The sequence below is a fragment of the Coregonus lavaretus genome (genome assembly GCF_964263955.1).
Source record: "Coregonus lavaretus genome assembly, chromosome: 2".
Classification (NCBI taxonomy): Eukaryota; Metazoa; Chordata; class Actinopteri; order Salmoniformes; family Salmonidae; genus Coregonus; species Coregonus lavaretus.
The window spans coordinates 12757320-12773656 of NC_139989.1; the positions used below are offsets into that span (position 1 = coordinate 12757320).

Genomic DNA, 16337 nt, shown 5'->3' on the forward strand with positions numbered 1-16337 from the left:
GGTGCTCACCTGGGAACAGTGACAGTACTGTCATCAGAGTTTCTACGAGTCTGTTGACTGGAGATACGTAGAACAGGACCTGGAAGAGGAAACACAAACACACACACACACACACACACACACACACACACAGACAGTAAGGCCATGTATTCTGACTACAAACCCCTAGAGGGTGATATGCCGGTAATGTCTTGTGGTATGATGATGATTACTGATGTTGTGCTATCTTGCTATGAAGTCACTGTGTGTGGTGTCATTTATGGTATGCTCTCATGTTGTTGATGACTCACATGCCCAAAGTAAATTGCCCATTGTGGTGATTATTTTTTTATAGAATTGAAATCCTCACCTTCTTCTCCAGCAGAATCAGTTTGAAGAGGATAAGAACCTAAAAGGGTGAATGAGAGACGGCAGAGTTAAGGAAGCATGTCAATAGCACCACAACAACTAACTACGATCTTGGAGGATGTTTCCAGGGGGACACTATATTCCTTTTATAGGGCACTCCTTTTGACCAGGGCACATAGAGCTCTGGTCAAGGCACTCTGGTCAAAAGTAGTGCACTACACAGGGAATAGAATGCCATTTGGTAGGCAGTCTAGATGTTTACAAGCCATTTGATTGCCTTAAAACACATTAATTTACCTTGTGTCGAAAGTGCAGTATTAAATCTCTTGGTGACATACCTGTCGGGAGAAGATTTGCATATCAAGAATGTGATATTTGCCTAAAGGAGGACATTTCTATCATACGTGTGAAATTGCATCCCAAATGCCACCCTATTCCATATATAGTGTTATTTATTTTTTTACCAGAGCTCTATGGGCCCTGGTCAAAAGTAGTGCACTATATAGGGAATAGGGTGCCATTTGGGACGCACACCACATTACTCAATGTCACAAGTCCAACAAAAAGAAGACCGAAGACATCCCTGAAGAGGATAGTCCTGTTTCTGTAAGCTGATTTGAACACCATAACAAGTGCCACAATGACACACCTGACTGACAGATTTCTATGGCTACTCTAGGACAGACACCATAGACACAGGATCATTCAACAGCAGCCATTCTAGTAAGAGCAGATTGCTAGTGTGAGACTAACATGCCCCAGAGCCCTGGCCTGTGTCCCAAATGGCAAGCTAAATAGGGAATCAGGTGTCATTTGGAATGGACCTCTTGTGTTGGATCCAGATAGAATAGCAGAAATGTTTTACCCAGAAACATGTGTGATCCCTTCAGAGCCGTTCCTCTCAGAGAACCGTTCATGTGTTCATACAATTCCTACAGATGGAGGGAGAGAAAGAAAGAGAAAGAGATAGAAAGAGAGTCAGAGAGAGTGAACAGGTAAGACAAGGTTCTAAGTTCAATGTTTCATAAACACAAAAGGTCACAAATCAAAGAAGAAAGGGATTCAGGCCTTTGTGATTCAATGCTCTGAAAACACTCACTTTCAATATGGATATCTGTGAGAAGTCTTTCTCCTCAAAGTAGGCGTGTGTGATGAGCTGTAGTTTAGCTTGGAGAAGACCGTACAGAGGCTGGGGAGGAAGAGGAGAGAAACACCCATCAGTGAGTGAGTGAGTGACTAAGTGAGTGAGGGCAGTCAGCCCAGCCAAGTGTGTGGTGATTAGCACCTGTCAGTTTGTTTATGTGAGGAAGGGAACCAACTTCTCTTAGTCCTGACTAGAAATAGCCGTGCTGAGCCGGGGGTGGTGGGGTAGGGGTAGGAGTGGGGGCCAGCTGAGGTATGGGCTGAGAGGATCAATGGGTCAGACAGACATCAACACTCTTATCAACAACAATAAGTTATAGAAGCTACTTCACTCACTGACTGTTGTCCTGTGGGGATTTACAGTATACACACTATAAACACTGTTTTGGTGACAAGATTAATAAAAACTATATTCTAATGACTTATCCTGGAAAATGATTAAAAACGGTCTACACAGCCAATGATTCTGGTGCCATTCTCCCCCATACCATCTCTCATTACCCAAGGAAGCGTGCCCCTTCCTGCCACCCCCTGCCCTGTCAGCTGTTCCCTAACTGTGAATTATGGGAGCTGTCCTCTGACCCCCAGGGGTCACATGCTACATCCCAAATGGCACCCTATTCCCTATGGGGGCTCTGGTAAAAAGTTGTGCACCAAATAGGGAATAGGGTGCCATTTGGGACGAAGCCAGAGTGCTCCAGGAGACCTTTTCCCAGAGAGATCCCCCAGCCCCACCTCCAGCCCACGAGGCTGACATTCCCATCTCCCCCTGCTTCTAGACCCTGTCCCTCCTTCCTTCCTCTCTCCCTATCACAACCTTGTCACATGTCACATGTTAGCTGACTCGCCACTCGACTGAGGACACACACCTCACACACACTCAACACTCGACTGAGGACACACACCTTCCCCCTCACACTCACCACTCGACTGAGGACACACACCTCCCCCTCACACTCACCACTTGACTGAGGACACACACCTCCCCCTCACACACACACTCACCACTCGACTGAGGACACACACCTCCCCCTCACACACACACTCACCACTTGACTGAGGACACACACGCTCTTCTGGACCGTCTCCCTGGTGACGTCAGCCAGTCGGACCTTCAGGGACTGAAAATGAAAAACAACCAACATTTTGAGGCCTACACCTAATGACACGTCAGCAAACAGTCAGCAAACAGTCAGCAAACATAACCACAGAGAAAAGAAGAGACTACTCTGCTTTATTTTCTGTAAAGTAGCAGAAGACACAAATATTCAATAGACACAAATATTCAAGTGCCATGAGGGGGAACCAACCTTAGCTTCTATTTGGCGATAGCAGGAGACTCCGTACACGCATTTCATATCTGCTCCACTGAAAGGAGGGAGGTGAAAGTACACAGTGTCTGCAAAACAAAACATCAACATCAATCACATCATTAGTGGCTATTTCAAAGAAGGATCTTCTTGCAATAACTGTGATATGTGGATGTTTTTCCTACAAACATCTCTGGACCATTACTGTCCTCTGTATTTAATTAGGTTGATTGTTAAATTAGCCAATCAAGAATGCAACAATAATTTCTGCATTGGCAAATTAAAATTACACAGTAGACTGAACATCTGTTGTGGAAATAAAATATAACTGAAATATCTGTGACTTCTTCAATAAACGGATGAGGTTCCAAGCACTTGACAGTTACATAAAGCGAATAAGAGCATCAAGAGGACAACATAAAAAGGAGGAAACGGTTGTCCTTGTCTACTGTATGGGGGAAAGGTATGCACTCACTAACTGGAAGTCGCTCTGGATAAGAGCGTCTGCTAAATGACTAAAATGTAAATGTACTGTGGATATTATGTGGATACAAGGAGCAATTCATTCGATTTGATGAGAGAAGGTCGGGTCGACTCTGGACCAATGGCCATGATGATGAGGGAGTGGTTTTCTAATGTTGTTAAGGCTGACTCTGATAGCTACTGGAACACAGCAGCAACCAAGGACACATCACATCTCTACAAGGCCAGTGAGTGATTAAGTAGGCAGGGCCAGGCAGGGCCAAGCAGTCAGGATGGGCCACAGCTGTACTGCCTTGTGCCTTTCGCTCCCAAGTAGCACTATGCTCTGCTCTGCTCTACTCCCATGAACTCTGCCATCCCATGCATGAGTCTGTCTCGTGTTGTTGATGCTGTTGCTTTTATAGCCTGACTGCACTGCAGCAGAATCGCTCCGTAATAAAATCTACTGCGTCACAGAGGGTTTATTTGCATCTATCAAGCAAGCAGCCGGTGAACAAACACACACACTTGGCCTACAGTGTGAAATATGGAATAGCTGAGGACTTGTTCAGAAATTGTATAATCACAGACTGAAAAATATCGGAGTGTAGTTAGGCTAATACTCAGTCTTCTTCTATAGCTGTATGTAGGCCTATAATCACAGAACAAGAATGAGATTCTAATTCTATGCCTATAACACAAATCTCTTAAAGGGGGGCTGAACTTCCTGAGTTAGCCTAGGTTTATATTCTCTTCATTAGGAAATGCGACTGAGAACGAGATTTGGGTTTTGGAGGTGTGCTTTGATGTGGATGTCTCTTGTGTGTGTGTGTGTGTGTTCGAACGTGGGAAGCGTTCTGCCAAAATAGTACACAGTTACAGTCACTCATCCTTCTAGATGACTTGAAACAGTCTAACCAGGTATTGTGTCAGGAAGTAGCTTAGACTAGCTAGCCAACTTCTTTTTTCAATTAGCTTCAGTCAGCAGGTGTGCACCTTGTGGCAAAATTGGTTTGACTTTGGATAGCCGATATGTGGGGCTAGTTAGGGACCGTCAATAAATTACACAATGTAAATGGGACAATATTTTCATGTTGCACACCTTTTAGTTGTCTCATTATATGTTTTCAATATTTGTAGATGAATTTCTACAATTTATAGTTGGTTTGAGGTTTTTAAGTCATTGAAATTTGAGCTATTGACATTTAAAAATATTGTCCCATGTACATTGTGTAATTTATCGATGGTCCCCAACTAGCCTCATAGGGATATTGAATGTCAAACCAAATTGACCATGGGCATTAAGATCGGGTCCTGGGCAGCTGCACTCCGAATTGATGATTACTTGGGTGCTGCCAGCTGTGGGCATGTGGGCATGATTTAAATAAACCCAACCTAAGGAAACGGTTACGGTTCCCTTCATTCTGTGACATTACATTTTTTCAAGTGACTTTAAGACCAGAATTATCCTATTTACACTTTGTAGTCAATTTTGGCACTATAAATGTTTCTGACTCATATCGATGCCACATAGGATGTTTTCAAAAGGAGAAGTTGCTTTAATATTGTTCAGCTTTCTCAGCTAACTAGACCTAGGCCTAACCTCTACATTTCCACTAGAAAGAAATAGGCGTGTTCCAAAAAAATACTGTGAACCAAGTCCACTCCCTCTCTCCCTCTCTTTCCCAGCTCAACAACACAAGCCAGGCAGGCCAGCAGACCAATGGAAAATCACATCACATGATGAATGCTAACTAACGAGCCGGCCTGTTGGCCTCAGTGACATTATGAACAGAAGGAGGCTTTGACAAGATGGAGGGCCTTAGGGCAACACTACCCAGCAGAGCAACACTATCACAGATACACTGCACGGCAGCCTTCGGAAAGTATTCAGACCCCTTCACTTTTTCAACATTTTGTTACGTTACAACCTTATTCTAAAATGGATTAATACCATTTTTCCTCATCAATCTACACACAATACCCCATACTGATAAAGCGAAAACAGGTTTTTAGATATTTTTGCAGATCTATTAATAATAAAAAACAGAGATACCTTACTTACATATGTATTCTGCCCCTTTTCTATGAGACTAGAAATTGAGCTCAGGTGCATCCTGTTTCCATTGATCATCCTTGAGATATTTCTACAACTTGATTGGAGTCCACCTGTGGTAAATTTAATTGATTGGACATGATTTGGAAAGGCATACACTTGTCTATATAAGGTCCCACAGTTGACAGTGCATGTCAGAGAAAAAACCAAGCCATGAGGTCGAAGGAATTGTCCGTAGAGCTCCGAGACAGGATTGTGTCGAGGCACAGATCTGGGGAAGGGTACCAAAAAATATCTGCAGCATTGAAGGTCCCCAAGAACACAGTGGCCTCCATCATTCTTAAATGGAAGAAGTTTGGAACCCCCAAGACTCTTCCTAGAGTTGGCCGCCTGTCCAAGCTGAGCAATCGGGGGAGAAGGGCATTGGTCAGGGAGGTGACCAAGAACCTGATGGTCACTCTGACAGAGCTCTAGAGTTCCTCTGTGGAGATATGAGAACCTTCCAGAAGGACAACAATCTCTGCAGCACTCCACCAATCAGGCCTTTATGGTAGAGTGCCCAGACAGAAGCCACTCCTCTAGGAGACTGTTTTTTATCATTAATAGATTTGCAAAAATATCTAAAAACCTGTTTTCGCTTTATCAGTATGGGGTATTGTGTGTAGATTGATGAGGAAAAATTGTATTTAATCCATTTTAGAATAAGGTTGTAACGTAACAAAATGTTGAAAAAGTCAAGGGGTCTGAATACTTTCCGAATGCACTATAACTAGCTTAAAATATCATTTCCAGCATTCCTGGTGATTCTGCACTCTAACATGAGCAGTGGCCTATTTAGGCCGAAGCCAAACATGATGACAGAGATGTAGTCCATTTTTTCACTGAGGTAATGGTGACTCATCAGCAGAGATGATTTTTACTTAATTTATTTAACTATCAATTTACCAGGTAAGTTGGCTGAGAACACAGTCTTGCAGGGGCAAAGAGAGGGGTTGAATGTTTCACCTGACATTTTATTAAAACTATCAGTAGCAGTGTAATTACACGTGGGAGAGATGAGAAAGAAAAGAGGCAAAAGTGACTGGGTGCGTCCCAAATTGCACCCTATGACAGCCCTATGGGCCCTGGTCAAAAGTAGTGCACTATAAAGGGAATAGAGTGCCATTTGGGACGCACCCTCTATGTATCTTCTTGAGAGTTGTGTGCCCCGTCAGGCAGGGTTAAGGTTAGGGTCAAAGTTGGGGTTAGGGGTCAATGTACCTTCTTGGTAGTTGTGTGCTCCGTCAGGCAGGGCCAGGAAAGGCAGGTATTTCCACTCCTCAGGCAGGTTGTTGCTGTCATGGCCCTCCTCTGGGATGAGTGGAGGGTAGGAGTATTCCACCTGAGAAGAGAGAGAGAAACGAACCCACAAAACTAAAATGCTAGCTATCTTAGGCATGGACCAGATTGACTTAGCATAGGCCAGGGAATAAAATGACTCAACTAAAAGCAAATAGGTCAAATGCACACAATTAGAAAATGAGGCTCTCAATTTGTTAGGGAAAGTAATAGCTCATACACTGAAGATAGCATGCGAGAGTGTACAGTAAGGACAATATGCATAACAACAGTAGCCCAGATGAAGAGGGCTATTCACACTCATCATTATGTGACTATGAGTCACAGCAGCCTCTGGATATTGTACGGAACATGTTCAAGGTCCTGTTTGTTATCAGCTGTTCATAAACTAGTTAAACAAGACGCCTGTAGAGGAAAAGGCCAAATAACCACAACCTTGGCAAATAGTACATCATATGTGATATGCAATTATTATGCAATTGCTAATTTATAAAGTCTACATTTGCTAAGGAAATATGCCATTGGTGCTGTGCAAATCAAAAGTCCAGGATGATTTGTTGCAATTGTGAAACTGTAGGGCTATATTTTTGCAGTTCAGTAAAGGCAATAAAATAACTGGGAGTACGTCCCAAACAGCACCCTATTCCCTATGTAGTGCACTCCTTTTGATAATGGAACAATAGAAACCAGAGAGCTCTCACTCTCCTTAGCACCATATCCATGTCCCCTCCCCAGTCCCTACACCAGTCATGAATCCCTCTATTGACGGAGCCAGTCACGTGACAGACAGGTGTCATCTAGGCTCTAGAGCCATGAAAGCACAGGTGGACAGGTGAGGTGTAGGACACACCAGGTGGACAGGTGAGGTGTAGGACACACCAGGTGGACAGGTGAGGTGTAGGACACACCAGGTGGACAGGTGAGGTGTAGGACACACCAGGTGGACAGGTGAGGTGTAGGACACACCAGGTGGACAGGTGAGGTGTAGGACACACCAGGTGGACAGGTGAGGTGTAGGACACACCAGGTGGACAGGTGAAGACCCACCCAACTACCCCCACAGAGAGGTCTCTCTCTCCCTAACTGCAGTTCTGAGGGGAGGGGGAGTGAGGCTCTAAAATACCCCACACTGAGGATTCATCCCAAATGGCACCTACACCCTATATAGTGCACTACTTTTACCCAGGTCCCATAGAGAGAGAGAGAGAGAGATGTTTTTGTTTCTTCTACCCTTTTGTTTATTTCACTTTCTTTGGCAATGTAAACATATGTTTCCCATGCCAATAAAGCTCCATTGAATTGAATTGAGAGAGAGAAAGAGCAAGAGAGGGATAAGTAGAGAGCGAGGCCCTCCCGCCAGAAAGACAAGAACCTAATCTAGTGATACCCAGTCGGTCTCCTATCAGGTAACAGACAATACCACTCCACTTCCCTGTCTGTGTCCCAAATGCCACCATACTCCCTATATAGTGCACTACATTTGACAAGGGCCCTTAGGACTCTGGTCAAAAATAATGCACTATAAAAGGGAATAGAGTGCAATTTGAGATGCAGCCTACCTCTAGTGAGAACCTAGGCTATTACCTGACAAAGAAAACCCTCTGTCCTGTCTGGTCTGTCCTGTTGTGCACAGGTTTGGTGGTCACGAAGGGGAGGGGGAGGGTTTGGGCCTGTTTGGTGGTGGTGGTCACAAGGGGGAGGGGGAGGGTTTGGGCCTGTTTGGTGGTGGTGGTCACAAGGGGGAGGGGGAGGGCCTGTTTGGTGGTGGTGGTCACAAGGGGGAGGGGGAGGGTTTGGGCCTGTTTGGTGGTGGTGGTCACAAGGGGGAGGGTTTGGGCCTGTTTGTCACGCAGACATGCACACATAACCCACTTTTATCGGTCTGTCAGGATGAGCAGCAGCTGAGTCTCCGAGAGCTCTGAAACAGGCAGACTTTCTTCAGGACAAAGGGGCAGGCAGCAGGTAGAGAGCAGCCAGTAACAAAGAAACAAACACAAAGTGGTCGTCGCCTTCTTGTTGGACTTCTTGCAGCAGGCTGTTGGCTCTGTGGTACTTCGAAATTACTTAGAAATGGCTAAGATGGCGTTATCGGAACAGAAACTGACAGAGCCTAATACAAATTGATTAATAATAATATTTTGTCCAATCTGTGGCTGCAATGCAGAACAAGTCGTAGCCTAGGATTTTCTATGTTTTTTTATAAAAACTTCTGTGCGTGCAGTATGCTAGGCTACTTTATTGAGCAGGAGCTATTGAGTATAACTCGCACACATACAGCAAGGCCTGTGGGCAAATTGTGTTTGTTGAAAACATGTGCAGTAAATCTCCCCATCCATTCTTTATGGGGGACTACTGTCCTCGTGTACCTCTGGAGGGATAGTCCCTCCTCTTCAGAAGCTCTGTAGATAATATCTAAAGTTTACTGCACTAATCTTCTTGTCCCTGTTAATTTCACACACAACCTTTCACTAGGTTACTAACCAGGTGTAAACACTGCCTTTAGACCTTGTTGTGGACATTATATGCAGCGTGTCTGTCAAGCGCTCCTTCATTTGTCAAGGACTCTCTAAGCTTTATCCTAATCCCTAAAAAACAAAATCACAGTGACAACAACATTGCAGGCTGTGACTGTGGATATCTCTTTGGATTTGCCAATAATACAGTTGAAGTCAGAAGTTTACATACACCTTAGCCAAATACATTTAAACTCAGTTTTTCACAATTCCTGACATTTAATCCAAGTAAAACTTCCCTGTTTTAGGTCAGTTAGGATCACCACTTTATTTTAAGAATGTGAAATGTCAGAATAATAGTAGAGAGAATGATTTATTTCAGCTTTTATTTCTTTCATTACATTCCCAGTGGGTCAGAAGTTTACATACACTCAATTAGTATTTGGTAGCATTGCCTTTACATTGTTTAACTTGGGTCAAACGTTTCGGGCAGCCTTCCACAAGCTTCCCACAATAAGTTGGGTGAATTTTGGCCCATTCCTCCTGACAGAGCTGGTGTAACTGAGTCAGGTTTGTAGGCCTCCTTTAGGCTTTTTCAGTTCTGCCCACAAATGTTCTATAGGATTGAGGTCAGGGCTTTGAGATGGCCACTCCAATACCTTGACCTTGAAGTATGCATGGGGTCATTGTCCATTTGGAAGACCCATTTGCGACCAAGTTTAACTTCCTGACTGATGTCTTGAGATGTTGCTTCAATATATCCACATAATTTTCCTTCCTCATGTCGTCATCTATTTTGTGAAGTGCACCATTCCCTCCTGCAGCAAAGCACCCCCACAGCATCATGCTGCCACCCCCGTGCTTCACGGTTGGGATGGTGTTCTTCGGCTTGCAACTACCCCCTTTTTCCTCCAAACATAACGATGGTCATTATGGCCAAATAGTTATATTTTTGTTTCATCAGACCAGAGGACATTTCTCCAAAAAGTATGATCGTTGTCCGCATGTGCAGTTGCAAACCGTAGTCTGGCTTTTTTATGGCGGTTTTGGAGCAGTGGCTTCTTCCTTGCTGAGTGGCCTTTCAGGTTATGTCGATATAGGACTGCTACGCAGACGACACACAATTAATTTTCTCCTTTCCCCCCCTTCTGATAACCAGGTGGTGAATCTGCATGTCTGGCAGACATATCAGTGTGGATGTCAGATCACCACCTCAAGCTGAACCTCGGCAAGAAGGAGCTGCTCTTCCTCCCGGGGAAGGACTGCCCGCTCCATGATCTCGCCATCACGGTTGACAACTCCATTGTGTCCTCCTCCCAGAGTGCAAAGAATCTTGGCGTGACCCTGGACAACACCCTGTCGTTCTCCGCTAACATCAAAGCGGTGACCCGATCCTGCAGGTTCATGCTCTACAACATTCGCAGAGTACGACCCTATCTTACACAGAAAGCGGCACAGGTCCTAATCCAGGCACTTGTCATCTCCCGTCTGGATTACTGCAACTCGCTGTTGGCTGGGCTCCCTGCCTGTGCCATTAAACCCCAACAACTTATCCAGAACGCTGCAGCCCGTCTGGTGTTCAACCTTCCCAAGTTCCCTCATGTCACCTTGCTCCTCCGCACACTCAACTGGCTTCCAGTTGAGGCTCGCATCTACTACAAGACCATGGTGCTTGCCTACGGAGCTGTGAGGGGAACGGCACCTCCTTACTTTCAGGCTCTGACCAGACCCTACACCCAAACGAGGGCACTACGTTCATCCACCTCTGGCCTGCTAGCCCCCCTACCTCTACGGAAGCACAGTTCCCGCTCAGCCCAGTCAAAGCTATCCGCTGCTCTGGCACCCCAATGGTGGAACAAGCTCCCCCACAACGCCAGGACAGCGGAGTCACTGACCACCTTCCGGAGACACTTGAAACCCTACCTCTTTAAGGAATACCTGGAATAGTATAAAAGTAATCCTTCTACCCCCCCTCCCCCACTCCCCCATAAAGAAAAAAAGTGGTTGTCCCACTGGCTATCATAAGTTTTGTTCTTTTTTTCCACCTTTATTTAACCATGTAAGCCAGTTGAGAACAAGTTCTCATTTACAACTGCGACCTGGCCAAGATAAAGCAAAGCAGTGCGATAAAAACAACAACACAGAGTTACATATGGGGTAAAACAAAACAAAGTCAAAAATACAACAGAAAATATATATACAGTGTGTGCGAATGTAGTAAGTTATGGAGGTAAGGCAATAAATAGGCCATAGTGCAAAATAGTTAAAATTTCGTATAATACTGGAATGATAGATGTGCAAATAGAGATACTGGGGTGCAAATTAGCAAAATAAATAACAATATGGGGATGAGGTAGTTGGGTGGGCTAATTTCAGAAAGGCTGTGTACAGGTGCAGTGATCGGTAAGCTGCTCTGACAACTGATGCTTAAAGTTAGTGAGGGAGATAAGAGTCTCCAGCTTCAGAGATTTTTGCAGTTCGTTCCAGTCATTGGCAGCAGAGAACAGGAAGGAATGGCGGCCAAAGGAGGTGTTGGCTTTGGGGATGACCAGTGAGATTATTATTATTATTATTATTATTATTATTAGATATACCTGCTGGAGCACAGACTACGGGTGGGTGTTGCTATGGTGACCAGTGAGTTAAGATAAGACAGGGATTTGCCTAGCAGTGATTTATAGATGACCTGGAGCCAGTGGGATTGGCGACGAATATGTAGTGAGGGCCAGCCAACAAGAGCGTACAGGTCACAATGGTGGGTAGTATATGGGGCTTTGGTGACAAAACGGATGGCACTGTGATAGACTACATCCAATTTACTGAGTAGGGTGTTGGAGGCTACTTTGTAAATGACATCGCCGAAGTCAAGGATCGGTAGGATAGACAGTTTTACGAGGGCATGTTTGGCAGCATGAGTGAAGGAGGCTTTGTTGCGAAATAGGAAGCCGATTCTAGATTTCACTGGATTGGAGATGCTTAATGTGAGTCTGGAAGGAGAGTTTACAGTCTAACCAGACACCTAGGTATTTGTAGTTGTCCACATACTCTAGGTCAGACCCGCCGAGAGTAGTGATTCTAGTCGGGTGGGCGGGTGCAAGCAGCGTTCGGTTGAAGAGCATGCATTTAGTTTTACTAGTGTTTAAGAGCAGTTGGAGGCTACGGAAGGAGTGTTGTATGGCATTGAAGCTCATTTGGAGGTTTGTTAACACAGTGTCCAATGAAGGGCCAGATGTATACAAAATGGTGTCGTCCGCATAGAGGTGGATCCGAGCGTCACCAGCAGCAAGAGCGACATCATTGATATACACAGAGAATAGAGTCGGCCTGAGAATTGAACCCTGTGGCACGCCCATAGAGACGGCCAGAGGTCCAGACAACAGGCCCTCCGATTTGACACATTGAACTCTGAGAAGTAGTTGGTGAACCAGGCGAGGCAGTCATTAGAGAAACCAAGGCTATTTAGTCTGCCAATAAGAATGCGGTTTGTTGACAGAGTCGAAAGCCTTGGCCAGGTCGATGAAGACGGCTGCGCAGTACTGTCTTTTATCGATCGCGTTTATAATATTGTTTAGGACCTTGAGCGTGGCTGAGGTGCACCCATGACCAGCTCGGAAACCAGATTGCATAGCGGAGAAGGTACGGTGGGATTCGAAATGGTCGGTGATCTGTTTGTTAACTTGGCTCAAATACTTTCGAAAGGCAGGGCAGGATGGATATAGGTCTATAACAGTTAGGATCTAGAGGGTCACCCCCTTTGAAGAGGGGGATGACCGCGGCAGCTTTCCAATCTCTGGGGATCTCAGACGTTACAAAAGAGAGTAATAGGGGTTGCGACAATTTCGGCAGCTAATTTTAGAAAGGGTCCAGATTGTCTAGCCCAGCTGATTTGTAGGGGTCCAGATTTTTTAGCTCTTTCAGAACATCAGCAGTCTGAATTTGTATGAAGGAGAAGCGGGCGGGCATGGGCAAATTGCAGCGGAGGGTGCAGAGCTGGTGTCCGGGGTAGTGGTAGCCAGGTGGAAAGCATGGCCAGCCGTAGCAAAATGCTTGTTGAAATTCTCGATTATTGTAGATTTATCGGTGGTGACAGTGTTTCCTAGCCTCAGTGCAGTGGGCAGTTGGGAGGAGGTGCTCTTATTTTCCATGGACTTTACAGTGTCCCAAAACTTTTTGGAGTTAGTGCTACAGGATGCAAATTTCTGTTTGAAAAAGCTAGTCTTTGCTTTCCTAACTCATTGTGTATATTGGTTCCTGACTTCCCTAAAAAGTTGCATATCGCGGGGGCTGTTCGATGCTAATGCAGTACGCCACAGGATGTTTTTGTGCTGGTCAAGGGCAGTCAAGTCTGAGGAGAACCAGGGGCTATATCTGTTCTTAGTTCTGAATTTTTTGAATGGTGCATGCTTATTTAAGATGCAGAGGAAAGCACTTTTTAAGAACATCCAGGCATCCTCTACTGACGGAATGAGGTCAATATCCATCCAGGATACCCGGGCCAGGTCAATTAGAAAGGCCTGGTCGCTAAAGTGTTTTAGGGAGCGTTTGACAGTGATGAGGGGTGGTCGTTTGATCGCGGACCCATTACAGACGCAGGCAATAAGGTAGTGATCGCTGAGATCCTGGTTGAAGACAGCGGAGATGTATTTAGAGGGTAAATTTGTCAGGATGATTTCTATAAGGGTGCCCATGTTTACAGATTTAGGGTTGTACCTGGTAGGTTCGTTGATCATTTGTGTGAGATTGAGGGCATCTAGTTTAGATTGTAGGTTGGCTGGGGTGTTAAGCATATCCCAGTTTAGGTCACCAAGCAGTATGAACTCTGAGGATAGATGGGGGGCAATCAGTTCACATATGGTGTCCAGGGCACAGCTCGGGCTGAGGGGGGTCTGTAGCAAGCGGCAACAGTGAGAGACATTTCTGGAAAGGTGGATTTTTAGCAGTAGAAGCTCAAACTGTTTGGGCACAGACCTGGATAGTACGACAGAGCTCTGCAGGCTCTCTCTACAGTAGCTTGCAACCCCACCCCCTTTGGCAGTTCTATCGAGACGGAAAATGTTGTAGTTGGGGATGGACATTTCTGAATTTTTGGTGGCCTTCCTAAGCCAGGATTCAGACATTGCTAGAACATCAGGGTTGGCAGAGTGTGCTAACACAGTGAATAACTCAAACTTAGGAAGGAGGCTTCGGATATTAACGTGCAAGAAACCAAGGCTTTTACGATTACAGAAGTCAACAAATGATAACGCCTGGGGAGTAGGAGTGATACTGGGGGCTACAGGGCCTGGGTTAACCTCTACATCACCAGAGGAGGAGTAGAATAAGGATATGGCTAAAGGCTTTAAGTACTGGTCTTCTAGTGTGTTGGGTACAGAGAAAAAAAGGGGCAGGTTTTCGGGCGTTGTAGAATAGATTCAGGGCATTATGTACAGAAAAGGATATGGAGGGATAGGAGTACAGTGGAGGTAAACCTAAGCGTTGGGTAACGATGAAGGAGATAGCATCACTGGAGGCACCGATTGAGTCGGTCTCCGCGTGTATGGGGGGGTGGGACAAAAGAGCTATCTAAGGCCGGTTTAGCTGGGCTGGGGGATCTACAGTGAAATAGTAAAATAACAAATAAGTGAAACAGCAATAAGCAAGGCATATTGACATGGGAGAGAGGCATAAAGCAATCACAGGTGTAATTCGAGAGCGCTAAGACAACAGCTGGTAATGGCGACAAAGTTTGGGCTGAGGCTAAACATAAACAGGATGCGGTACCGTAAAATGGAACAGTCCAGCAGGCATCAGCTGTATAGCGGAGTTATCATAAGGTCCGGTGAACAGCAATAGGAGAGTTCGGAGGTAGTTCGGGGGCTGCTACAGCACTAGCTAGCAAGAGGCCACGGCTAGCGTGTGCTAGCGGGCCGGGGCTAGCAGATGGATCTTCGTGGTCGACGTCGTAACGGGAAGCCTGTTGTAACCACATCAGACGATTTCGTCGACAGAAGAGTCGTGTTGGATCGGCGGGGCTCCGTGTCGACACTAGGAGGTCCCGTCCGGTTGACAAGGAGGTAGATAGCCGGGAGATGGGCCTGGCTCAAGGCTAACTCAGGGCTGATTAGCCAACCACAAAACGTCCATTTGGTTGCAGCTAGCTAATGGTTCAGTGATTCCAGCAGAAAATACGATATGTTCAGGGTCGATAACGCGCTGTGCAGACAGTGCAGACTGGCCGAATAATAGTCCAGGCTAGACCTGGCTGGCTGGTATGTAGTGCAGACCACGGCCACGGACAATGGTGAAGACCGCTAAACGGTGGCTAATAGCAAGTAGCTAGTTAGCTGGCTAGCTGGCTAGTTTCAGCCAGAGGTTCTGGATAAAAATGTATGAAGAAACAACAGAATCCGTTCCACATTGGGTGAGGCGGGTTGCAGGAAAGTATATTTAGTTAAAGGATGGAAAGTGAGATTGAAAAAAATATAAGAAAAAGACAAAAAACTGGCTATTTACATAAAGGACACTACAGAAAACACGACCGCACTGCTATGCCATCTTGGAATACACCAATTTGTAAGTTGCTCTGGTTAAGAGCGTCTGCTAAATGACGTAAATGTAAATGTTTTACTGTGGATATAGATACTTTTGTACCCGTTTCCTCCAGCATCTTCACAAGGTCCTTTGCTGTTGTTCTGGGATTGATTTGCACTTTTCGCACCAAAGTACATTCATCTCTAGGAGACAGAATGTGTCTCCTTCCTGAACGGTATAACAGCTGCATGGTCCCATGGTGTTTATACTTGCGTACTATTGTTTGTACAGATTAACGTGGTACCTTCAGGCGTTTGGAAATAACTCCCAAGGATTAACCAGACTTGTGGAGGTCTACCATTTTTTTTTCTGAGGTCTTGGCTGATTTCTTTTGATTTTCCCATGATGTCAAGCAAAGAGGCACTGAGTTTGAAGGTAGGCCTTGAAATACATCCACAGGTACACCTCCAATTGACTCAAATGATGTCAATTAGCCTATCAGAAGCTTCTAAGGCCATGACATCATTTTCTGGAATTTTCCAAGCTGTTTAAAGGCACAGTCAACTTAGTGTATGTAAACTTCTGACCCACTGGAATTGTGATACAGTGAATTATAAGTGAAATAATCTGTCTGTAAACAATTGTTGGAAAAATTACTTGTGTCAATCACAAAGTAGATGTCCTAACCGACTTGCCAAAACGATAGTTTGTTAACAA

The 16337-nt window shown here is 45.2% G+C and overlaps 1 protein-coding gene across 2 annotated transcripts in view; it reads right to left on the reverse strand.

Moving 5' to 3' along the window:
* LOC311104499 (late secretory pathway protein AVL9 homolog) overlaps window positions 1-16337 on the reverse strand; it is a 33590-nt gene that overhangs the window by 16259 nt on the left and 994 nt on the right. For both annotated transcript variants that reach the window (XR_014610166.1, XM_084146353.1), the window contains exons 2-9: window positions 6580-6700; window positions 2802-2890; window positions 2541-2612; window positions 1448-1537; window positions 1214-1280; window positions 646-686; window positions 350-388; window positions 10-79 (exon numbers count right to left, since the gene is read on the reverse strand). Coding sequence is in view for 1 of the 2 variants with exons in the window: in XM_084146353.1 (XP_084002479.1) it covers window positions 10-79; window positions 350-388; window positions 646-686; window positions 1214-1280; window positions 1448-1537; window positions 2541-2612; window positions 2802-2890; window positions 6580-6700 (589 nt within the window). In the remaining variant the exon portion in view is untranslated. The remainder of the gene's footprint in view (window positions 1-9; window positions 80-349; window positions 389-645; window positions 687-1213; window positions 1281-1447; window positions 1538-2540; window positions 2613-2801; window positions 2891-6579; window positions 6701-16337) is intronic.